The 17,635-nt window shown below is 28.4% G+C and overlaps 2 protein-coding genes across 3 annotated transcripts in view; one reads left to right on the forward strand and one right to left on the reverse strand.

The window, feature by feature from the left end:
• Positions 1-550: 550 nt before the first annotated feature.
• LOC107463010 (uncharacterized) lies at positions 551-2,000 on the forward strand. 2 transcript variants are annotated; one of them, XM_016081707.3, is made up of 3 exons: positions 551-746; positions 831-1,049; positions 1,612-2,000. In XM_016081707.3, the coding sequence occupies exons 1-3, from the start codon at positions 693-695 to the stop codon at positions 1,756-1,758; spliced, it is 420 nt and encodes a 139-aa protein (XP_015937193.1). In that variant the 5' UTR covers positions 551-692; the 3' UTR covers positions 1,759-2,000. The 2 variants fall into 2 exon arrangements, with proteins under 2 accessions (XP_015937193.1, XP_015937191.1); XM_016081705.3 differs by having other exon boundaries at positions 552-746; positions 1,600-2,000.
• A 6,977-nt stretch (positions 2,001-8,977) lies between these two features.
• Positions 8,978-17,635, reverse strand: part of LOC107462988 (protein DETOXIFICATION 43-like) — a 12,647-nt gene continuing 3,989 nt past the window's right edge. The window contains exons 3-14 of the mRNA XM_052253416.1: positions 15,958-16,079; positions 14,170-14,343; positions 14,020-14,088; positions 13,216-13,400; positions 11,673-11,808; positions 11,480-11,576; positions 10,931-11,031; positions 10,347-10,510; positions 10,075-10,263; positions 9,801-9,896; positions 9,293-9,414; positions 8,978-9,038 (exon numbers count right to left, since the gene is read on the reverse strand). Coding sequence (XP_052109376.1) covers positions 8,978-9,038; positions 9,293-9,414; positions 9,801-9,896; positions 10,075-10,263; positions 10,347-10,510; positions 10,931-11,031; positions 11,480-11,576; positions 11,673-11,808; positions 13,216-13,400; positions 14,020-14,088; positions 14,170-14,343; positions 15,958-16,079 — 1,516 coding nt within the window. The remainder of the gene's footprint in view (positions 9,039-9,292; positions 9,415-9,800; positions 9,897-10,074; positions 10,264-10,346; positions 10,511-10,930; positions 11,032-11,479; positions 11,577-11,672; positions 11,809-13,215; positions 13,401-14,019; positions 14,089-14,169; positions 14,344-15,957; positions 16,080-17,635) is intronic.

A 17,635-nucleotide genomic window follows, 5' to 3' on the forward strand; every position in this document is an offset into this window, starting at 1 on the left:
ATAAATTTTAGAATTAATATAATAAAATAAAAAATATTCTATTTTTAAATTATTCTCTAAATTTTAACTTTAAAATAATTATTCACACATTTAATAAATTAAATATTTAATATATTCATTAATCACATTATTTAATATTTTTATTATCCTTCCGTCCTTTTCCTACTTAAAAACACGAGATAGAAAACAAAGTAAATTAAGCTGCATAAGCATAATTCTGTTGTGCTATTTCCTGCGCCACATTCATCCCCTCTTATCCTCCCTCAGTTCATCCAGAATCATCTTCGTCTGTATTATTACGTAAGGAGACACGTGGCATCTTAAAACTTCACGCATTGCATGCACTCACTAACGTGTCCATCTCATCTCATCATTCTTCATTTTTCATTAAAATCTAACTAACTCAATCCGGCACACGTCATCATCACACGTGTCAAAAGATGGAATTAACATTTTACAGTAATATTTTGACACGTGCACTTAAAATCATTATATATTATTTATCATGATTATTAATTTATATTTATATCCTTCATAAATTAAAACACACCTTCCATGTTAAAGATTCTAACTGAAAAAGAGAGCTAAAAAGTCATAGCTTAAAGCAAGTAATCGAAAGAGAAGATACTCATTTGAAGGAATCCTTTTAGAAAGGAAAATTTTGTGTTTGTTGATTGAGAAAGCAACAGAAAATGGCTACAGCTGAGGAACCAATTCTCTCTAGGATTGAGCGCTTGGATAATATGGTAATTAGTGATTTATCTTAATTCCTTTATTTAATTTTACTTAGGTTTGATTGCATGTGATTATTAATGTAAAAATGAGTACAGTTGAGGCAATTGGAGGAAATAAGAGGGTGCAATCGATCATCAAAGAGCTCGTGTGCGTCGACTCCAACAAGCGCAAGTGATGGACGAATCTCGTCCCTTGATTTCTCCCCTAAGAGCTTAGAGAAGCATTGCCGTCCGATTGAAAACGTCATCATGGAGGCCGAAGCCAAAGGCACGTTGATTCAGAGACTCACCCACGTGGAGGACCGTGTCTTGAAGGTAATAATTCATAGGTGAACATTCATGTATTATCTTTACGGTGAAGTTTTGACGGTGAAGTTAAAATTTATTAAATATTGAGAGTTAAAAATCTCGTATAATTATTTACTCAAATTTATTAAATTATTTAATAATTTTTGATAATTTTTGAGTAACAAGCATAAAAGTTTTTATTTAACTAATAATTCCACTTATGATTAATTTGTGTAACATAAAAATTGAAAAATTGATTTTTAATATTTAAAAATAGGGATTAAATAAATTAAAGGATTAATTTGGCTGAAAAAAATTAATTAATTGATAGATATTGATGAAGGTATGAATTTGTGTAGAATGTATATATATTTATTTTACAATTTTCTTAATTAAATTTTTATTATTTTTATTTATTTATTGCGCTCTCTGTCTTTTCTTTAATGTTGAGAATGTGTAACTGAAGAAAAACTATTTCTTATATAAATTCTTCGAAGTAGATAGTTATTTGAAAGAAAAAACGAATTTCTTTCAACAAGGCAATAATTTATTTCTTTTTTTTTTTATTGAACTAAAGCTTTGCTTGCAGTTGGAGGATGAATGGGAAGCGGAAAGGAAAATGGAACAAGAGAAAAAGATGAAGCAGCCAAAAAAGAAGAAGGGTTTGAAACAACTAATGCAACAGTGTCTCAATGTTAGAGGGAAACATGATAAGAAGCAAGAAGGATCAATATAATAAATATCCTGTGTCTATAATAATTCTCTTTCTCTGGCGATATATACCTTTTTGGTCTCCTTAATTTCTTTTTTTTTTTTTTGGAATGCTCGAGAGTAATCATGCATGGCAGCTTGAGATTCTGATCGATTAATGAATTCAGTTCTGATGAGTTGTCATTAATAAATGATCATTGTATAATGGTTTTTATCTTTATATAATGTATTGTCTCCAAATACAATCTCACTTTTTTGTAAACCAAATGACGCAATTTGTTGTGCCAGTAATCTCAGCTAAAAAATCAGTGAAATTTATATACATAACATATTAGATTACGGAGAATCTCTGTTAATTAATTGGTGAGGCCTCTGGTGTTCCAATAAGTAGTGGTTATGTTTAAAGGTTGACTACTGGTTGTTTAATAGATCAGATGATACGATAAGTAGATTTATTATCATATATTATTCAAGAAAAATATAAATTGTAAAGAGAGAAGTGAAGTTTATTGCTATGACAAAAGGAAAAATGTAATATAAAAAATTGTTCATTTATGGGTTTTTGTAGTGATCAGATTCAAACAAGAAATTAAATTAGAATGACAAATTAAAAAATTTATGTATGATGAGCAAAAAGAAAAACAAAAATTCTTGTAACTTTTTGTTTAAAAAGAAAAGCAATGAGATGCGATGATAATGAAAAAGAGATAGGATGATAAATTTATTTAATTTTATTTAAATATTTTATATCTGAAATATACAAAAAATATTTGTTTATATTATAAACAAGACTAATAAGAAGATTTTAGATAATATTTTATATGAAAAATCTAGTTAAAATAATTAAATACTAATTATTTACATATTTTTATTTATTTAAGAATATTTTTTTTATTCGTAACAAATTTATATGTTATTAAGATTTATTTTTACATTACTATATTATTAAAATAGAGAGGTAGATGTTAATGAATAATAACTCAAATGACATAGTCTTCCATACTTAATTAAAATGTTGCGGATTTGAGTCTTCTATCTTTGATAAAAAAATTATAGAAAGGTAGATTATACTAAAAAATTATATTTTTATTCTTTTTGTTATCAGTTATTATATTTTTTTTTGGGTTGGATATTTGTGGCTCTCACTTCACTTCCTTACTTGGGATTTTACTCTATCTGTGAGTTGAAAATATCTTAATTCTAACCTTATTTACTCTTAACTCGCGGATATCCGATTCTATCCGCGAGTTATAGAAAAAATATACTATTATTATATAACTTGACGATAATTTTAAAATAGAATTGATTTTTATATAAAAAATATATTAAATTAGCAATTAATGATTTTTTTTAGTAGCTAAAGATCTTTTGTATTTAGTGAGAGGTTTTTGGTTTAATATCCACTTAAAACATATTTTTATATAAGTATATAATATATACATATATAGAGTACGGATTAATCGAGCCCGCACTTTATCCTATCCACACACAATTTCTACCCACATCCTACCTTATCCACTGCGGATTGAATTAATAACTCTACCCAACTGTATAAAATTGAATTGGTATCGATAGATAAAATATATATTGCCATTCCTACTTAAAATTCAAACAAATTCTAAAAATATTAAAAAAATTAGTTAAGAATCCCTATTATTTTGATTGTCAAACTATTTTCGGATGACACATTCTTTTGTAGTGGGGAAGTACCTACTTACTGCCAACAAGAAAAATACTACTCTAACGATAAATGATTAAGTCAATGCTCTACTTTACAAATATTATAGCCATGCTTAAAATTTTAGTAAATCAAGTATCGAAATCTCTTGTAAATATTTTTATTATTGTTTAGACGTCAGATTGCTATATCCTAATCCATTTTTATTATTTTTAGTTTTAGATAAATTTTGGAATAAAAACTAAATTTAATAATTAAAAGAATTGAAACAAATAAAATATATATCAAGTTTTGAAAATTGGTTCGAATTAATCGGTCAAACCAATCAAATTACAAATTGATAGAAAAAAATTAGGGATTTAAGAAAGAATTTGGATCCTCTAAAGTTTGAATTTCATAAAGTGTGATTTTCTACTCTTGAATAGTTTCTTTTTCATATTTATTCTTGATCTCACCTATAAAATCAATGGTAAAATATCACACTTTATTCTTTAAAATAAAATTCAAACTTTAGAGGATCTAAATCCTTTAAAAAATCATCATTGGACTGTTGAACCGACCAAGAACTGCTTGGTCGAACCAAACTGCGATCCAATCGGTTTTCTAACTTTCTCCAAAATGGCAAACATGTAGCATTCCCGTCAGGCCATCATCTTCAACCTCGAGCTTCTCCTTCCTCTCATCGTCATCGAGCTCCTTCCTCACTTTCGTCCAGTCACCAGCAAGCTACTGCAGCTGTCACAACTTGAAGCTTCGAAACCACCGTCGCAACGTCATTCCTCTCCATTGTGCAGCCACCGTTTGAGCTTCGGAACCACCGTCCTTCCCGCCTGCCGTCGCCAGCTCTGTTCCACAGAATCAGCCCTTTGGTCGTACCCTGTCCAGCTCCCTCTCCATGTTCTGTTAGTATTTCAGAACATGCTCCAACCTAACTATTTAGTTTTTGTTTTAATGATTAGGACATTGTTCCAGGTTTTGTTTTGTTAAATTCCAGTTCTTATTTGCAAAGTTTTAATTGTTGTTATATTTTGATTTTTCCTGTTCTTGATTTGTTAAATTATTCATGCTGTTGATCTTAATATGATAAACTGTTCAGCTGAAACTTTGTACTTGTTTAGTAATAAGCGTGTATTTGATCATAATAGGGTGCTGCAAATTTGGAAGACAACAATTAGCTGGTTGTCTTACATCTTTATCTTTTTAGTTCCTCCGATCCTAATTTGTCATGTTATTGAGTAATTAAAAATAAAATATTTGAACATTTAACATTTAATGGCCTACTAATTTGATACTGACACATCTATGGTAATGCCAATTTGTTGATTATTATGGAACTATACATGATTTAAAGATGTTTCGGACATCTTCCAGGGCATTTTGAAGTAGATGACGGTTCATATTTTCAGAGCAAGAAGACCACTGACCACTTCTACCACCTCGGTTGTCGAGAAATCATGGTGGAATCTTGCATCAGATGAAAAATGCTGAGAAAATTCGCAAAATAATCGTGGACATGCATATGCATAGGAAACAATTCCAAAGGCAGCAATTTGTTAGAATTTGGTTGAATTAGTCCCACATTGCTTAGGATAGCAAATGGAGTGGGTGGCCTAGGCTATAAATATGAGGCTAAGTTCTCCATTTGTTTTTGCACCAGTCAGAAACACTTTAAGCTTGTATCTGATTTTTCTTTTCCTCTGTACTCTTTGATTAGAGAGTGTTGTGAGGTGTAGTTAGATATTTGCTTTGAGAGAGTGTGGGTATACTGGGGTGCCGGTGAGAGAAAGAAGTCTATGTGTTGTAACAATTTTCACATAGTGATATTCTCTGGTTGTCATTTGACAACGGCCGTGGTTTTTTCTCCGGTAATTGGAGTTTCCACGTTAAATTCTTGTGTTGTGATTGTGTCTATTTTATTTCTCTGTCAAAGGTGTTTTCTCAAGGGGGAATGGTGTCTTATTCCCAACAAGTGGTATCAGAGCTTCGGTTCGGTGGGGTTTATTCTTAGTATGCTCTGTGGTTGCAGCCTAGTCTGACCTTGCAAGTATAAGTCAATGATGTGTTGATACAATCAGGTTTGCACAAGGCGTTGAAGGAGAAGATCTCTGGTATGAAAGATGATGTTCTCTAGAAGACAAGAAGTATCCTTATGGTATTACCGCACTGCCATGGATAAGGATGAGTTGTGGCAATCGGGTCCACAATTGCACACGGACATTGGTTGGCGTTGAGAGGTGTGTGGCGGAGTTATGTCGATGGCTGAAGAACTTCCAGGAAAAGTCAATTTGGAAGTTGCACCATGAATTTTCAGCAAGGCTTCGATCTGTACCAAGGCGAAATGCTTGGAGTGGTCTAATTCCAAATGAGTATACTTTCATGGTGGAGTATGATAGTTCTCTGAACTATGATTGTCGGTATAGACAATGGCAGCAAAGAATTGTCGGTGTTGACAATGGAAGCTGAAGATGTGTGACTATTTCAATCAAGGTGGAGATTGTTAGAATTTGGTTGAATTAGTTCCACATTGCTTAGGATAGCAAATGGAGTGGGTGGCCTAGGCTATAAATATGAGGCTAAGTTCTCCATTTGTTTTTGCACCAGTCAAAAACACTTTAAGCTTGTATCTGATTTTTCTTTTCCTCTGTACTCTTTGATTAGAGAGTGTTGTGAGGTGTAGTTAGATATTTGCTTTGAGAGAGTGTGGGTGTACTAGGGTGCCGGTGTTAGAGAGAAAGAAGACTATGTATTGTAACAATTTTCACATAGTGATATTCTCTGGTTGCCATTTGGCAACGGCTGTGATTTTTTCTCCAGTAATTGGAGTTTTCACGTTAGAATGGTGTCTTATTCCCAACACAATTGAAGGGGGAGCGCAACTGCCTTCACAACCAAGTTGCTCTTCTCAATCTTAATATTCAGTTATTTGTTAATTTTTTTCTTATCATAAGTTGTTCACCTTGATCATCTTAATTTATTGTTTTTGTCATAGGCTCCTGTAGATAAAACTTTGTATGTGATTAAATGGTTTGATCATTGATGATTTGGCATTTTATTTTTAGTTATTTTGTTATTTGATTTTTGAATTTGTATTTGGATGAAATTATAATATTATAATTGATATACTATTTTTAATTTGAATGATATTTTAAAATTTATATTAGAATATAATTATATATTTTTATATTTTATTTATTCTTTTATAATAAAAATTATTTCGGTTAAACTACGGTTAAATTGGTTAAACTAATAAAATTGTAAACCAGTAATTAGAGCCGTTCAAAAAAAGTTCAATTTTTAGAACTTTGGTATATAGTACACATTTTTTTTAATTGTCTACGGTCTCTTAATCTGATAAACAAAAGATTAATCCATTGTGAATCTGAGCTCCATCTAAAAATTTATTATTGATCAATGAGTTGCTGTATGCATAAGGCGGAACTTAAACCTCAATACTTATTTAAGTAAATGAATAAACTCATCACTTAGTTAATCCAAATTGATTAAGTATATATCACACATTTAAAATACTCATATCTTTGTTTTAAAATAATTTTTCAAGACCAATAACTATAACTATATTGAAAAAAATTGAAAGTGGACGGAATTAAATAACAAAAAGAAAAAAGTTAAAATAATTGATAACAAAAAGCAAAGAAGGTAAATGTTTTTTATAATATGATCTAATTTCTTTATTTTTAAATAGTTGTCTAAATAATATAATAATGTAAAAGATAAATCTTAGTAACATTTATCAATAGATAAAACAATGAATGGAAATATGTAATTAATTAATATTTAATTATCTTAATTAAATTTTTAATATAAATTTATTTTTTTATATATTTTTATTTATAAGTTTTTCTCATAATATATATTTCACAAATATAAAATATTTTAAAAAATAAATTTATCATCATGTCTTTTTTTTCGGTAAACTACGTCTCTCTTTTATAGTATCATTATTTTTTATTTTTTTTTTGTTTTGGACAAATTATTTTATTGTTCTTTTTTTTTTCCACAATATCTCCTAACCCGACATAGCCCGACAGGTTAAGGACTAATCTGTCGCGGTATTGAGCTCCATTTAAGGGTTTATCACTAACCAATTGGTTGCTGCATGCATAAGATCGAGTCTTCCTATCTTTAGTAAAAAAATAAAGTCTCTTGGTTTACCCAAACGGTATCCCCCAACCTGACAGGTTAAGGACTAATCCGTCGTGGATCTGAGCTCCATTTAAGGGTCTCCTACTGGCCAATGAATTACTGCATGCACAAAGTAGGGTTCGAATTCTCGACACTTGCTTAAATGGACGAATGAGCTGACCATTCGACCAACCAAGTTGGTTCTTTTATTGTTCTTTAAATAGGAAGTTACAAGATTTGTTTTTGGTCTAATAGCTACAACGCCCACGAGAAAAAAAAATTTTTTTTTTTACATTGTATTTCTCCTTTGCCAAGTATAATTAGTAAATCCACTCGACATGTGTCATCTGTTGAATGGTTGGTCAACATTTAACCATGCTTAACCACTCATTGTTGGACTACCATAGAACTCACCTAATTAGAACCCTCCAAATACTAGTTCTAATTTGTCTTCATTGCTTTTCTATGTTGCATTCGCTTGTATGGTTGAAAATTCTAACTTTTTGAGCTAATAATTGTTGTTCAAAATCACTGATCCTCATTTGTTCAGAACTTGAATTGATCACAGTAATAAAAGTGCTATAATCTTCATTCAAACCTCTCAATACAGTTTCAAAATATTCATCTTTCTGATAGTGGAATTGTTAAAGCAGCATTTGTTAACTTGTTTATCTTTACTAGATATTGTCTTTCAGAATTCATGATTTTAGCTAAATCTTTAGATTCTGCTCTTTGATCTGAATCTGATAGTAAATATTTTTATTTCTCAAATTTTATAGGAATAATTGTATTCAACAACTCTATTCACAAAATTACCTTCCATATAGTTGTTAGTAGCCTTTGATTGAATCTTGCTAGCATTGATTTCTTGTCAAGATGACTCTAAAGCTGATTTGACTTGATGCATGTAAAAGTTTGTTTTCATCTACCTTCAACTAACTTGATGCTTGTTGAAAAATTTGACTCTATAGAATCTTTGATATATTAGTTACAAAAATGATGAGAAGTATAGTAGTATACATAAATGTACCAGAAACCACTCAAGTTTGCTTTCAAATCATGATAATAAGAGGAAGGAATTAAGGCTAAAAATAAAAGAAAAAAGTACACACAACGATACATATAACATAACGTATTCCAATAAATGGATTACAAAAGTAGAGATGAAAAATGGAGTAAAGCATCATTTTCATCATTATTGGTATTCTATATATGATTCAATTTAGTTTTTAAATATTTTCAAAATATTTAATTTAGTCCTTCAAATTTAATGGGACTAAGTTGAATAATATAATGTAATCCAGAGACTATACTTTGAAAATTCAAAAGTTAAATTGAATCATAATTGCAAACTGTAAACTTAATCTTATATTAAGGATTAAAATTGAGTAAAGCATGTGATGAGTGATATGAGAAGATGATCCTAAAGAATTGAGTAAGAGTCTCCTCTGAGAAAGCGCCAAGGTCCAGTCCCTGTTCCCATCCTGCAAATTCAATAATTTTATAATTAATAATAAATGTAATGCATATATATTATGCGTGTAATAAAAAAAATTGTAGAGTACAAAGTTTATAAATCTAAAGCAAAGCAGCAACAACAAAAAAATAAAATAAGTTGTTTTCTATAAAAAAAAAATTGGAACTTTATTTAATTGTATTTTATATTTTCTATAATTTTAATATAAGAAATTTCAAACGTAAAGTATCTTTTGTGATTGACAAATTTATTAATTTTTACCTCCAAACTCCAGCAAACATGCGGAGAGTAATATAGATGGCTAGTGCAATCCAGATCCCAATGAATTGTTTGAATTTGTAGAGAACAAATTCTGTAGAAATACTTACTATTGACACAAGCACCTGTACCAACAGTTCACTTTAGGAGCGAAAAAAACTAAATAAAATTGGGTAATAACAATCAAGGAAAAATTCAATTGCAGTTAATTTCATGTGAAGTTAATAGTTAAAAATCGTTATTACATGAAGTTAAATGCACTTGAATTTTTTACCTAATAATTAGGTAAAAACTCAGGTGAAGTCGACTTCACGTGATGTTGATATCTGAGAGTCGATAGATGAAAATTTAATCAAATCAGTCAAACCGAATCTCAAGTATCAACTTCACGTGAAGTCGACTGTACCTGAATTTCTACCTAATAATTATTATAAAATATGGCATCATAATCATGAAGAGAAAAAAAAAAGTTGAAGATATGGACTGTAAATAATAATTAAATTGGACTTGCCAAGGAGTATGCCGAATATGCAAAATCAGAAGCTCCATAGTTTACACCATCAAAGACAAAAGCCAATGTATTGATTGATTGAGTAGCAGCCACAAACTGGTTACATAAGTAGATCAAATTAGGAACTGAGTAAAATTGTAACTTAGAAAACATAACAATGTGGAAGATAGTTATTATTACTGATCATTTGACATTATGTAATTGGATGCACGGGTAAAACTAACACTGCATTAAAATTAAATGGTTTCAAAGAAATAGACATTAACATATATACCGAAGTGCCTAATCTGATGAGTTGCACAACTTGATGATTTTTGGAAAACAATCCAGCTCCAAAGTAAAGTCCAAAAGCAACAAGAAAAGTGAGGAATAGTCCTAATACAAAACTCATCTGCAGTGTCCTGGTTGCTGAACTTGCTGCCTTCTTATAATCTTTCTCGGTAAAGGAACATGCTAGAATTGCCTGGCAATTATTGAAGAAGCATGGGGGAGAATTCTTTTGATTTATTTGGTACCATAATAAATAATACATTTTATTTTGTGTACCTGAACAGCAACAGCCAAACCATCAGCAAGAAGGGATGAAGTTAACCAAACTTGTAAGCAAGTTTGAAATGCTGCCATAGGAATTGGACCTAACCTAGATGCTAATGATGCTGCAAAAGTTGTACAAAAAGTCACAGCTACTACCCTCATCAACAACAGTCCTCCTGTACTTAAAAAACACATTAAAAAATAACTAATGGCTATGATAAAGAGAAAGTTTAGGGTCTATACTTTTATTAAAATTTGGCCAGTACTTAACTATAAAAAAAGTGACTAATTCCACATTATTAGATGTAATCTCATACTATTAAAAATACTAATAATGATTAATTGATGACCACAAATCACAAAACTTGCTGGCCTCCTAACATTTTTCCTGGACTAAATAGGCTTGTTTAATTCGGTTAACCGAAAACTGGTCATTAGATTAGTTAGTCTAATACTCTAATTTAAAATAAAAATAGTTTGACAACAAATTAACCAAAAATATATATAAAAAAAGGTTAATCAATCAAACTAGTGTAATTTTTTAGTAAATGTCACCTTAAAATCACACCGTGTGCTTGCAAAGTTAAGAACATTACCATTTGTAAGAAATCGGAAAATTTGCAAATCCTTCAGTCTTGGAGGTAACAGATACACTTTTTTCGTTAATAAAAACAAGAGGGTCGTTGCCATGATGTACCTATAAAAGATCGTCATTTTTGTAATATCTGAACAACTCAAATCTTAAAGCATCAATAATGTTATATAACTAATAAAATTTATTATTTTTTGTGAATAATTAGTTAAATTTAAATTTTAAATTATAATAGTTTAAAAATAAAATATCTGTTTAAAATATTAACTTATACTAATAAAAATGGTTAATAACACAAGAAAACAAAAAAAAAAGAGAAGACAAAGAGAGGTCATGAGAGAGGAAGAAAGACATAAAGAGTAAATAAAATATGTAATATTTAACTCAAAATTTTAAAATATCGAATTAATGTATTTTTTATCTTATAATTTTTTTTATGTAGGACTAATTCAGTAACTTTTTTACACTTCCTACTTAACATGATGTATATGCACAGAATCAAATTTAATCCTTTTAATATTATAATTTATAAACCTTAAACATTCTTACTTACTGGGAGATGACATGTGAAAATGCTGCGCCTCTGATGCCAAATTTCAATACAAAAATAAATACCGGATCCAATGCCACATTCAAAGAATATCCCGCAACTTTAAAAAAAAAGTCAACAAACAAATTAAAAACTATGAGATTTGATTTTGTTGTAATTTTATTGGATGATTGTGGATTGTGGTTTCTTTACATACGAATGACATATAAAGGAGTAGTTGTGTCCTTGAAGCCGCGAAAGATGCCTTGTATCGCCAATGAGAGAAGATAAGCAGGAGCCCCAATACATCTCAGCTTCAGGTACTTCTCTGCTGGATCTCTCATAGGAGAATCCTAAACAAACAACTCACAGTTTCAATATATTATAAATCACTTTTTAGATTTGATTATTTTATTATGATAAATTTAATTATTCTAGCATACAATAAAAAAATATGCGCTTAATATTTCGTTGGATTTATCGTTGGTCTTTATCGACAATTTTATCATCAAATTTTTCGACGATTATGGTCTAAATTCGTCGAGAAATAAATGTTACCGTCGAATTTCGACTTCTATCAAAATATTTGACAATAATTAGTGACACAAATTTTATTTAAATTGGTGCGTATATTATTGTTAAATTTTTCGACGGAAGAATCCAATAGTAACATCATTTATTAAAATACACAATTTAGCTTATTAAAAACAATAATACGGTCGACAAATTTTTTGTAATGAGATGATTATTTAATTAAAAAAGTATATAATTTAATTGGTATAAATATGTATAAATATATAGTAATTGTTTTAGTTATTAAATTTTAGTTCATATGAATTATTTGTTTTTATGTAGGTATATAAAAAATAATTTAGTTATTTTAAATACGTTTAAGGAGATAAAAATTGAAACTTTGAAAATTTATTAGATTTTTTTATTTTTCTTAATTTTAGTAATTTTGATTTTGATAAAAAAATAAATAAATATTTTACTAAATACACAAGATTAAAGATCATTCATTTTTTCTTATTAATAAGAAAACATATTTTCTCACGAGAAATATCCCTAGTTTGTTTGGACGAACTATAGAGAATACAGGAATTAGCAGCGATTTTTCATTATTTGCGGCGGTTTTAAATCGCTGCAAAACTCAATTCATGAACAGTTTTAATTTGTGATACGGACAATAAATTTTATAATAATTTTCAACAACCACTGCTATAACCGCCGTTAATCATATAATTAATTTTGCGGGACCACAATTTTCTTTACTAGTTTTTTCCTTTTAAAGAAATGCAATTTTAATGGATGCTTTTAAAAAAAATTACAGCGATTTTTAACCCACCGTAATTTCTACATGTTAAAAAAATAACTACTAAACTATTACATATGGTACCATTTTTTTATTATAATTTATTTTTTTTACATCTTAATTGATTAAACTTAAGATACTTGTATAAAAGAGCACTAAATAGATAAAATCATAATAATTGAAAAAAAACTAATTGATAACACCAATAAAAAAATAATTTAGTTGTAATAAAGAAAAAGCAGAAATCACAATTAAAAAAACATCTCTTTCTTGAAATGAATATATAATATATACTATTTATCTTTTTATTTATTAAATATTTATAATAATAATAATAACGCACGATTATGAGATTATTAATTAAAATGTAACACATTTTTTAAAAGAAAATAATAATAAATATCCATAACCTAAAATAGCAATGTTGTAAATAAAATGAAAAACTTACAAGTTTGAGACCCATGATAGCTAAAAGAGGTTTGGCTGCAAAAATAAGGATTGAAGCTTGAAGGAGGCCAAGAATTGTGCCAAATAGCAGTGCTGTTGATGCTGAAGCAATATTTCTCTTCTTCTTTCCAACTTTCTCTGCTTCACTTCTATTAGCTGATGTAAACTTGTTCAATTTCCCATCTTCTGGAACTCAATTATAATTAAACTTTATGAGTATAAAATTTCATTAAAAAAAATAAATTAGTCTTTAACAAAATAAATATATAGTTTAATTTTGATGCATTGACAGTATAAAATAATTTATATCGTTGTCGTTCAATCACATCTTTTTTTTAGATGATTATTCACAATATCAATGTAAAAGATAGTTATTTGTTACTCACACGAAAAGCGTAATTAGATATATGTGTAAAACTACTTTACATTGATCGTATATCAAAATTAAATTCTTAAATAATATATATATATATATATATATATATGTCATTGTTATTATAGAATATATCAAGGACTAATTTATATATTTCTTTTAAAAAGAATATATAATCATTTAAAATGCTAGAGACCAACTTGTTAGGGTTTTGTTTTGATTATTTTTTAAGGTTATGTAAAAATCAATAAAAATATTTAAAATTCATTCTAAAATAAATGAATAGATAATTCAAATATTTTGTTATGATCATACATTAAACTCTTGCTTAAATATTGAGATACCTTACTTGCAATACTATACCCCAATTACAACAACAATTTAAAAGCGTGGTTAATTAGAATTAGACATAGAAAAAGGAACTATATATACCTTGTCCATTATTATTATTATTTCCGTCAAAGTTCACAATAGCATGTTTTTCCACATTCTCATCAGCTGCTGCTGATCCATTATTATTATTGTTGGTAGCCAAAAAATCTTTTGGAGACTTATTATTAGAAATGTGTTGTACTATTGTACCTTTCTCAACATCCTCAATGAACTCCTTCTCTAATGCTTTGATGTTAAGATTTTCAATGGTGTCTTCCTCAGCCACAAAGGAAGTTGTGATACTAACAAGAGGGAATATGGTGATCCTCGAAGCTTGATTCAGTAAGGCGATCGCCACTCCGGCCGCCGCAAGCTCCACCGGTCCTACACATTAAAAGAAATACCTTCAATTCAAAGTTTAAAATAATCATACTATTTTAAAATAATTGGTCAATAAATTATTACATGTACTTAATAAAATTTGAATTCTGATATTTATTTAAATGGACAAGTAATAAAATAATCACTTGACCGATATTAGTTATTTAATTGTAATATAACAAATAAAATTATTATTATGTTAATATTTCTCTAATAGAAGCTTATAAGCTAGTTAAATACCTATTATCGAATAATTTTAGACTTAGATAGAACTTAATAATATGGGGAAAAACAAAATTTTCTATATAAAATTCTCATATATATGCAGCGAAATTCAAACTCATGATTTGATAGGATATGAGCCTCGAACTTAATTTTGATATACTAACAGTATAAAACGTAATTGTGTAATAATATCTGTCTTTAAATGATTATTCATATGGTAAATATATAAAGTAGTTATTTTTGCTGATCTGATATTACATAATTGAATGTATGTATAAATTTATTTTACATTGATAGTGTATAAAAATTAGCTAAAGTAAAGTATTGTTTTTGTCCCTAACGTTTGGAGTGAATCCTATTTTAATCCTTAACGTTTTAATTATTCTATTTTTATTTCTAAACGTTTAAAAATAACATCAATATTATCCCATCGTCAAATCACTCACTAACAATTAACGGAATTAATGTACTGTTAATAATATTTTTGTTAAATCTATATTTGTGCAACCTCATTCTTCTACTTTAACCCTCTCAACAAGCTCAAATTCCATTCTCATACTCCCTTCGTCCTCTCCTTTTTACACTATTAATTCTCCAAGAGGGGTTGAAGAAGAAGAAAGGAGTAGAAAAATAAAATTTAGACTTGTTGAGAGGGTGAAGGTGAGAGAGGAGATCGAACAAATATAGTTTTAACTTTTAACAAAAGCATTATTAATAATATATCAATTTCGTTAAGTGTTAGTAAGAAATTTGACAGTAGGATAACATTAACATAATGTTATTTTAAACGTTTTAAGATAAAAATAAAATGATTAAAATGTTAGAAACTAAAATAAGATTCACCCAAAATATTAGAGACAAAAATAATATTTTACACTAAAAATAAATTCATGAGCCTATTCCTTATTCTTTTTTATTTTCGATGAACAAAGTAAGAACTTATGCTGAAAATTAAAGTCCTACCCATTACATCAGTTCTCATTTACATTATTCTAATAATGTTGTATATGGAAATTCAGCCTTTTATCTTTTGAATGGCCAAAAATTTTTCTTTAAAATAAATTAGAGATTGAATTTAGTTTTTTGTTATATATTTTTTAAATTATTATCTAAATATTCTCACAAAATTCATATCAAATTTATACATTATTTACTAAATACAAAAGTTATTTATAAAAAATAATATTTTTATTTTTGTTACATTTTTTTAATTTTTAGAGCGCTTTTGTTGTTTTAATTTTTTATTTTTAGTAGTTTATTCAAGATTTATATTTGTCATAAGGAATTACTTCTGAAAATAAATTATTACAAAAAATTAATTTATATAACTTGAATAAAATTTTTAAAATAAAAGACTTATTGGAAATCAACACACTAAGGATAGGAAAATACCCAAATGGCCTATGAATGCAGAGTCTATTAAAGAAGCAATGGGATCAGCAGCAACAGCAAGTGCAGAGGGCAATGCAATTCCCAATATCTCCTTTGCAAGTTCATCCATCTTCAAAACAAGTCTACATATACATATATTAATTAGTATAGTTTATATTCATAAATTAAATTACAATTTAATACCAGATTTTTTTCTCATGCAAAGATTTGTGCACTATTCATATGAGCAGTGGCGCGGCGGATCCACGGGGGGACCTAAGGTGGCCATGATCCCCCCAATTTTTTTTAAAAAAAATAGTAAATAGTAATAATTAATAATATTAAATTTTTTTATATATAATATTAAAAAAAATATAACTTACAAAATTTTATAAATTAAAAAAACTAAAAACTGCATTATGTATTAGATATTTGAATTATTGTTGCTCTTGTTAACAAATAGCCCATTCTAATAATTAATAAAAATGGTTCTATTATACTAGCCCAAGCCCATACTATTAATTAAAGTAACCCTAGTACATTTTTCAAATATTTATTTCAAACTATCATAGGCATAGCGTCACTTTTCTCTCTCTTTTAGTGATTCCCAAACTTTTGGTCTTCTACTCTTCTCATTTTAATTTTCTTTCCATACCAAAACAAGACATATGAAGAAAAACCATTGAAGAGAAGTGAACAACAAAATATTAACCATTGAATGCACAACAAAGATTCAAAGAGGTATATTTCAATTTTTTTTAAGTTAATGACAATGTCAAGTATTATTTACATTATTTATTTAAAATAATTAATTTATTTATTTTTATAATGGACAGTGTTCAAAGATTGAAGTGAGGACAAAACTCAATAGAATTATTTTTTTGTGAGACTTGGAACAAAAAATAATCAGGTAAATCAATAACTTTATTTTTGGTTATTATATATTTGTGTTTCTAAAATTATTTGTTATTACTCAATAGGTTTAATATTTTTTTTAAGAAAATAATATATATGCAATTATTTTTGTTTTTTTTTTGTTAGATAGTTCAAGTTAAGTTAAAAATGTCAAAGATGAAAACAATTCACTCATTTTTCAAGAGAAAAGAGAGAATATATGATGAACAAAATTCAGCTTCAGATTCTTTGAGTAATGTTCAAAATATTATTGAACAACCTGTGACACAACTTGTTGAGCAAGATATTCAACCCCTGCTTCCAAAATAGCAAGGACTGAAATAGATCAAGTTAATATTGATACATTGATGCGTGATCCCGGAAAGCGTCCGCAAATTTGGAATTATCCTATCAATCAACAAGATGAAATCCGTAGAGCATACATAAAGTTTGGACCATATCAATTTATTATGGATGAGTACCCTCTTTCTGGTCTAGAAAGTCATCCTCGTCGTTTCAAAGCTCATTGGTTTAAGAGTTTTTCTTGGCTAGAATATTCGCCAGAAGTGGATGCTGCATTTTGTCTTCCATGCTATTTATTTTCTAGAAAATCAAGTCCATTCACATCAGGAGGATTTCGCAATTGGAAAAAAGTGAATAATGGAAAGGATTGTGCATTTTTATCTCATGTGGGTAAATCTCTTAATTCTCCTCATAATATTGCTGTTAAGTCTTGTAAAGATTTGCTTAATCAATTATGTCACATTGACAAAGTATTGGCTAAGCAAAGCTCACAACAAGTTTT

Source organism: Arachis duranensis, chromosome 8 (genome assembly GCF_000817695.3).
Source record: "Arachis duranensis cultivar V14167 chromosome 8, aradu.V14167.gnm2.J7QH, whole genome shotgun sequence".
Taxonomy (NCBI): Eukaryota; Viridiplantae; Streptophyta; class Magnoliopsida; order Fabales; family Fabaceae; genus Arachis; species Arachis duranensis.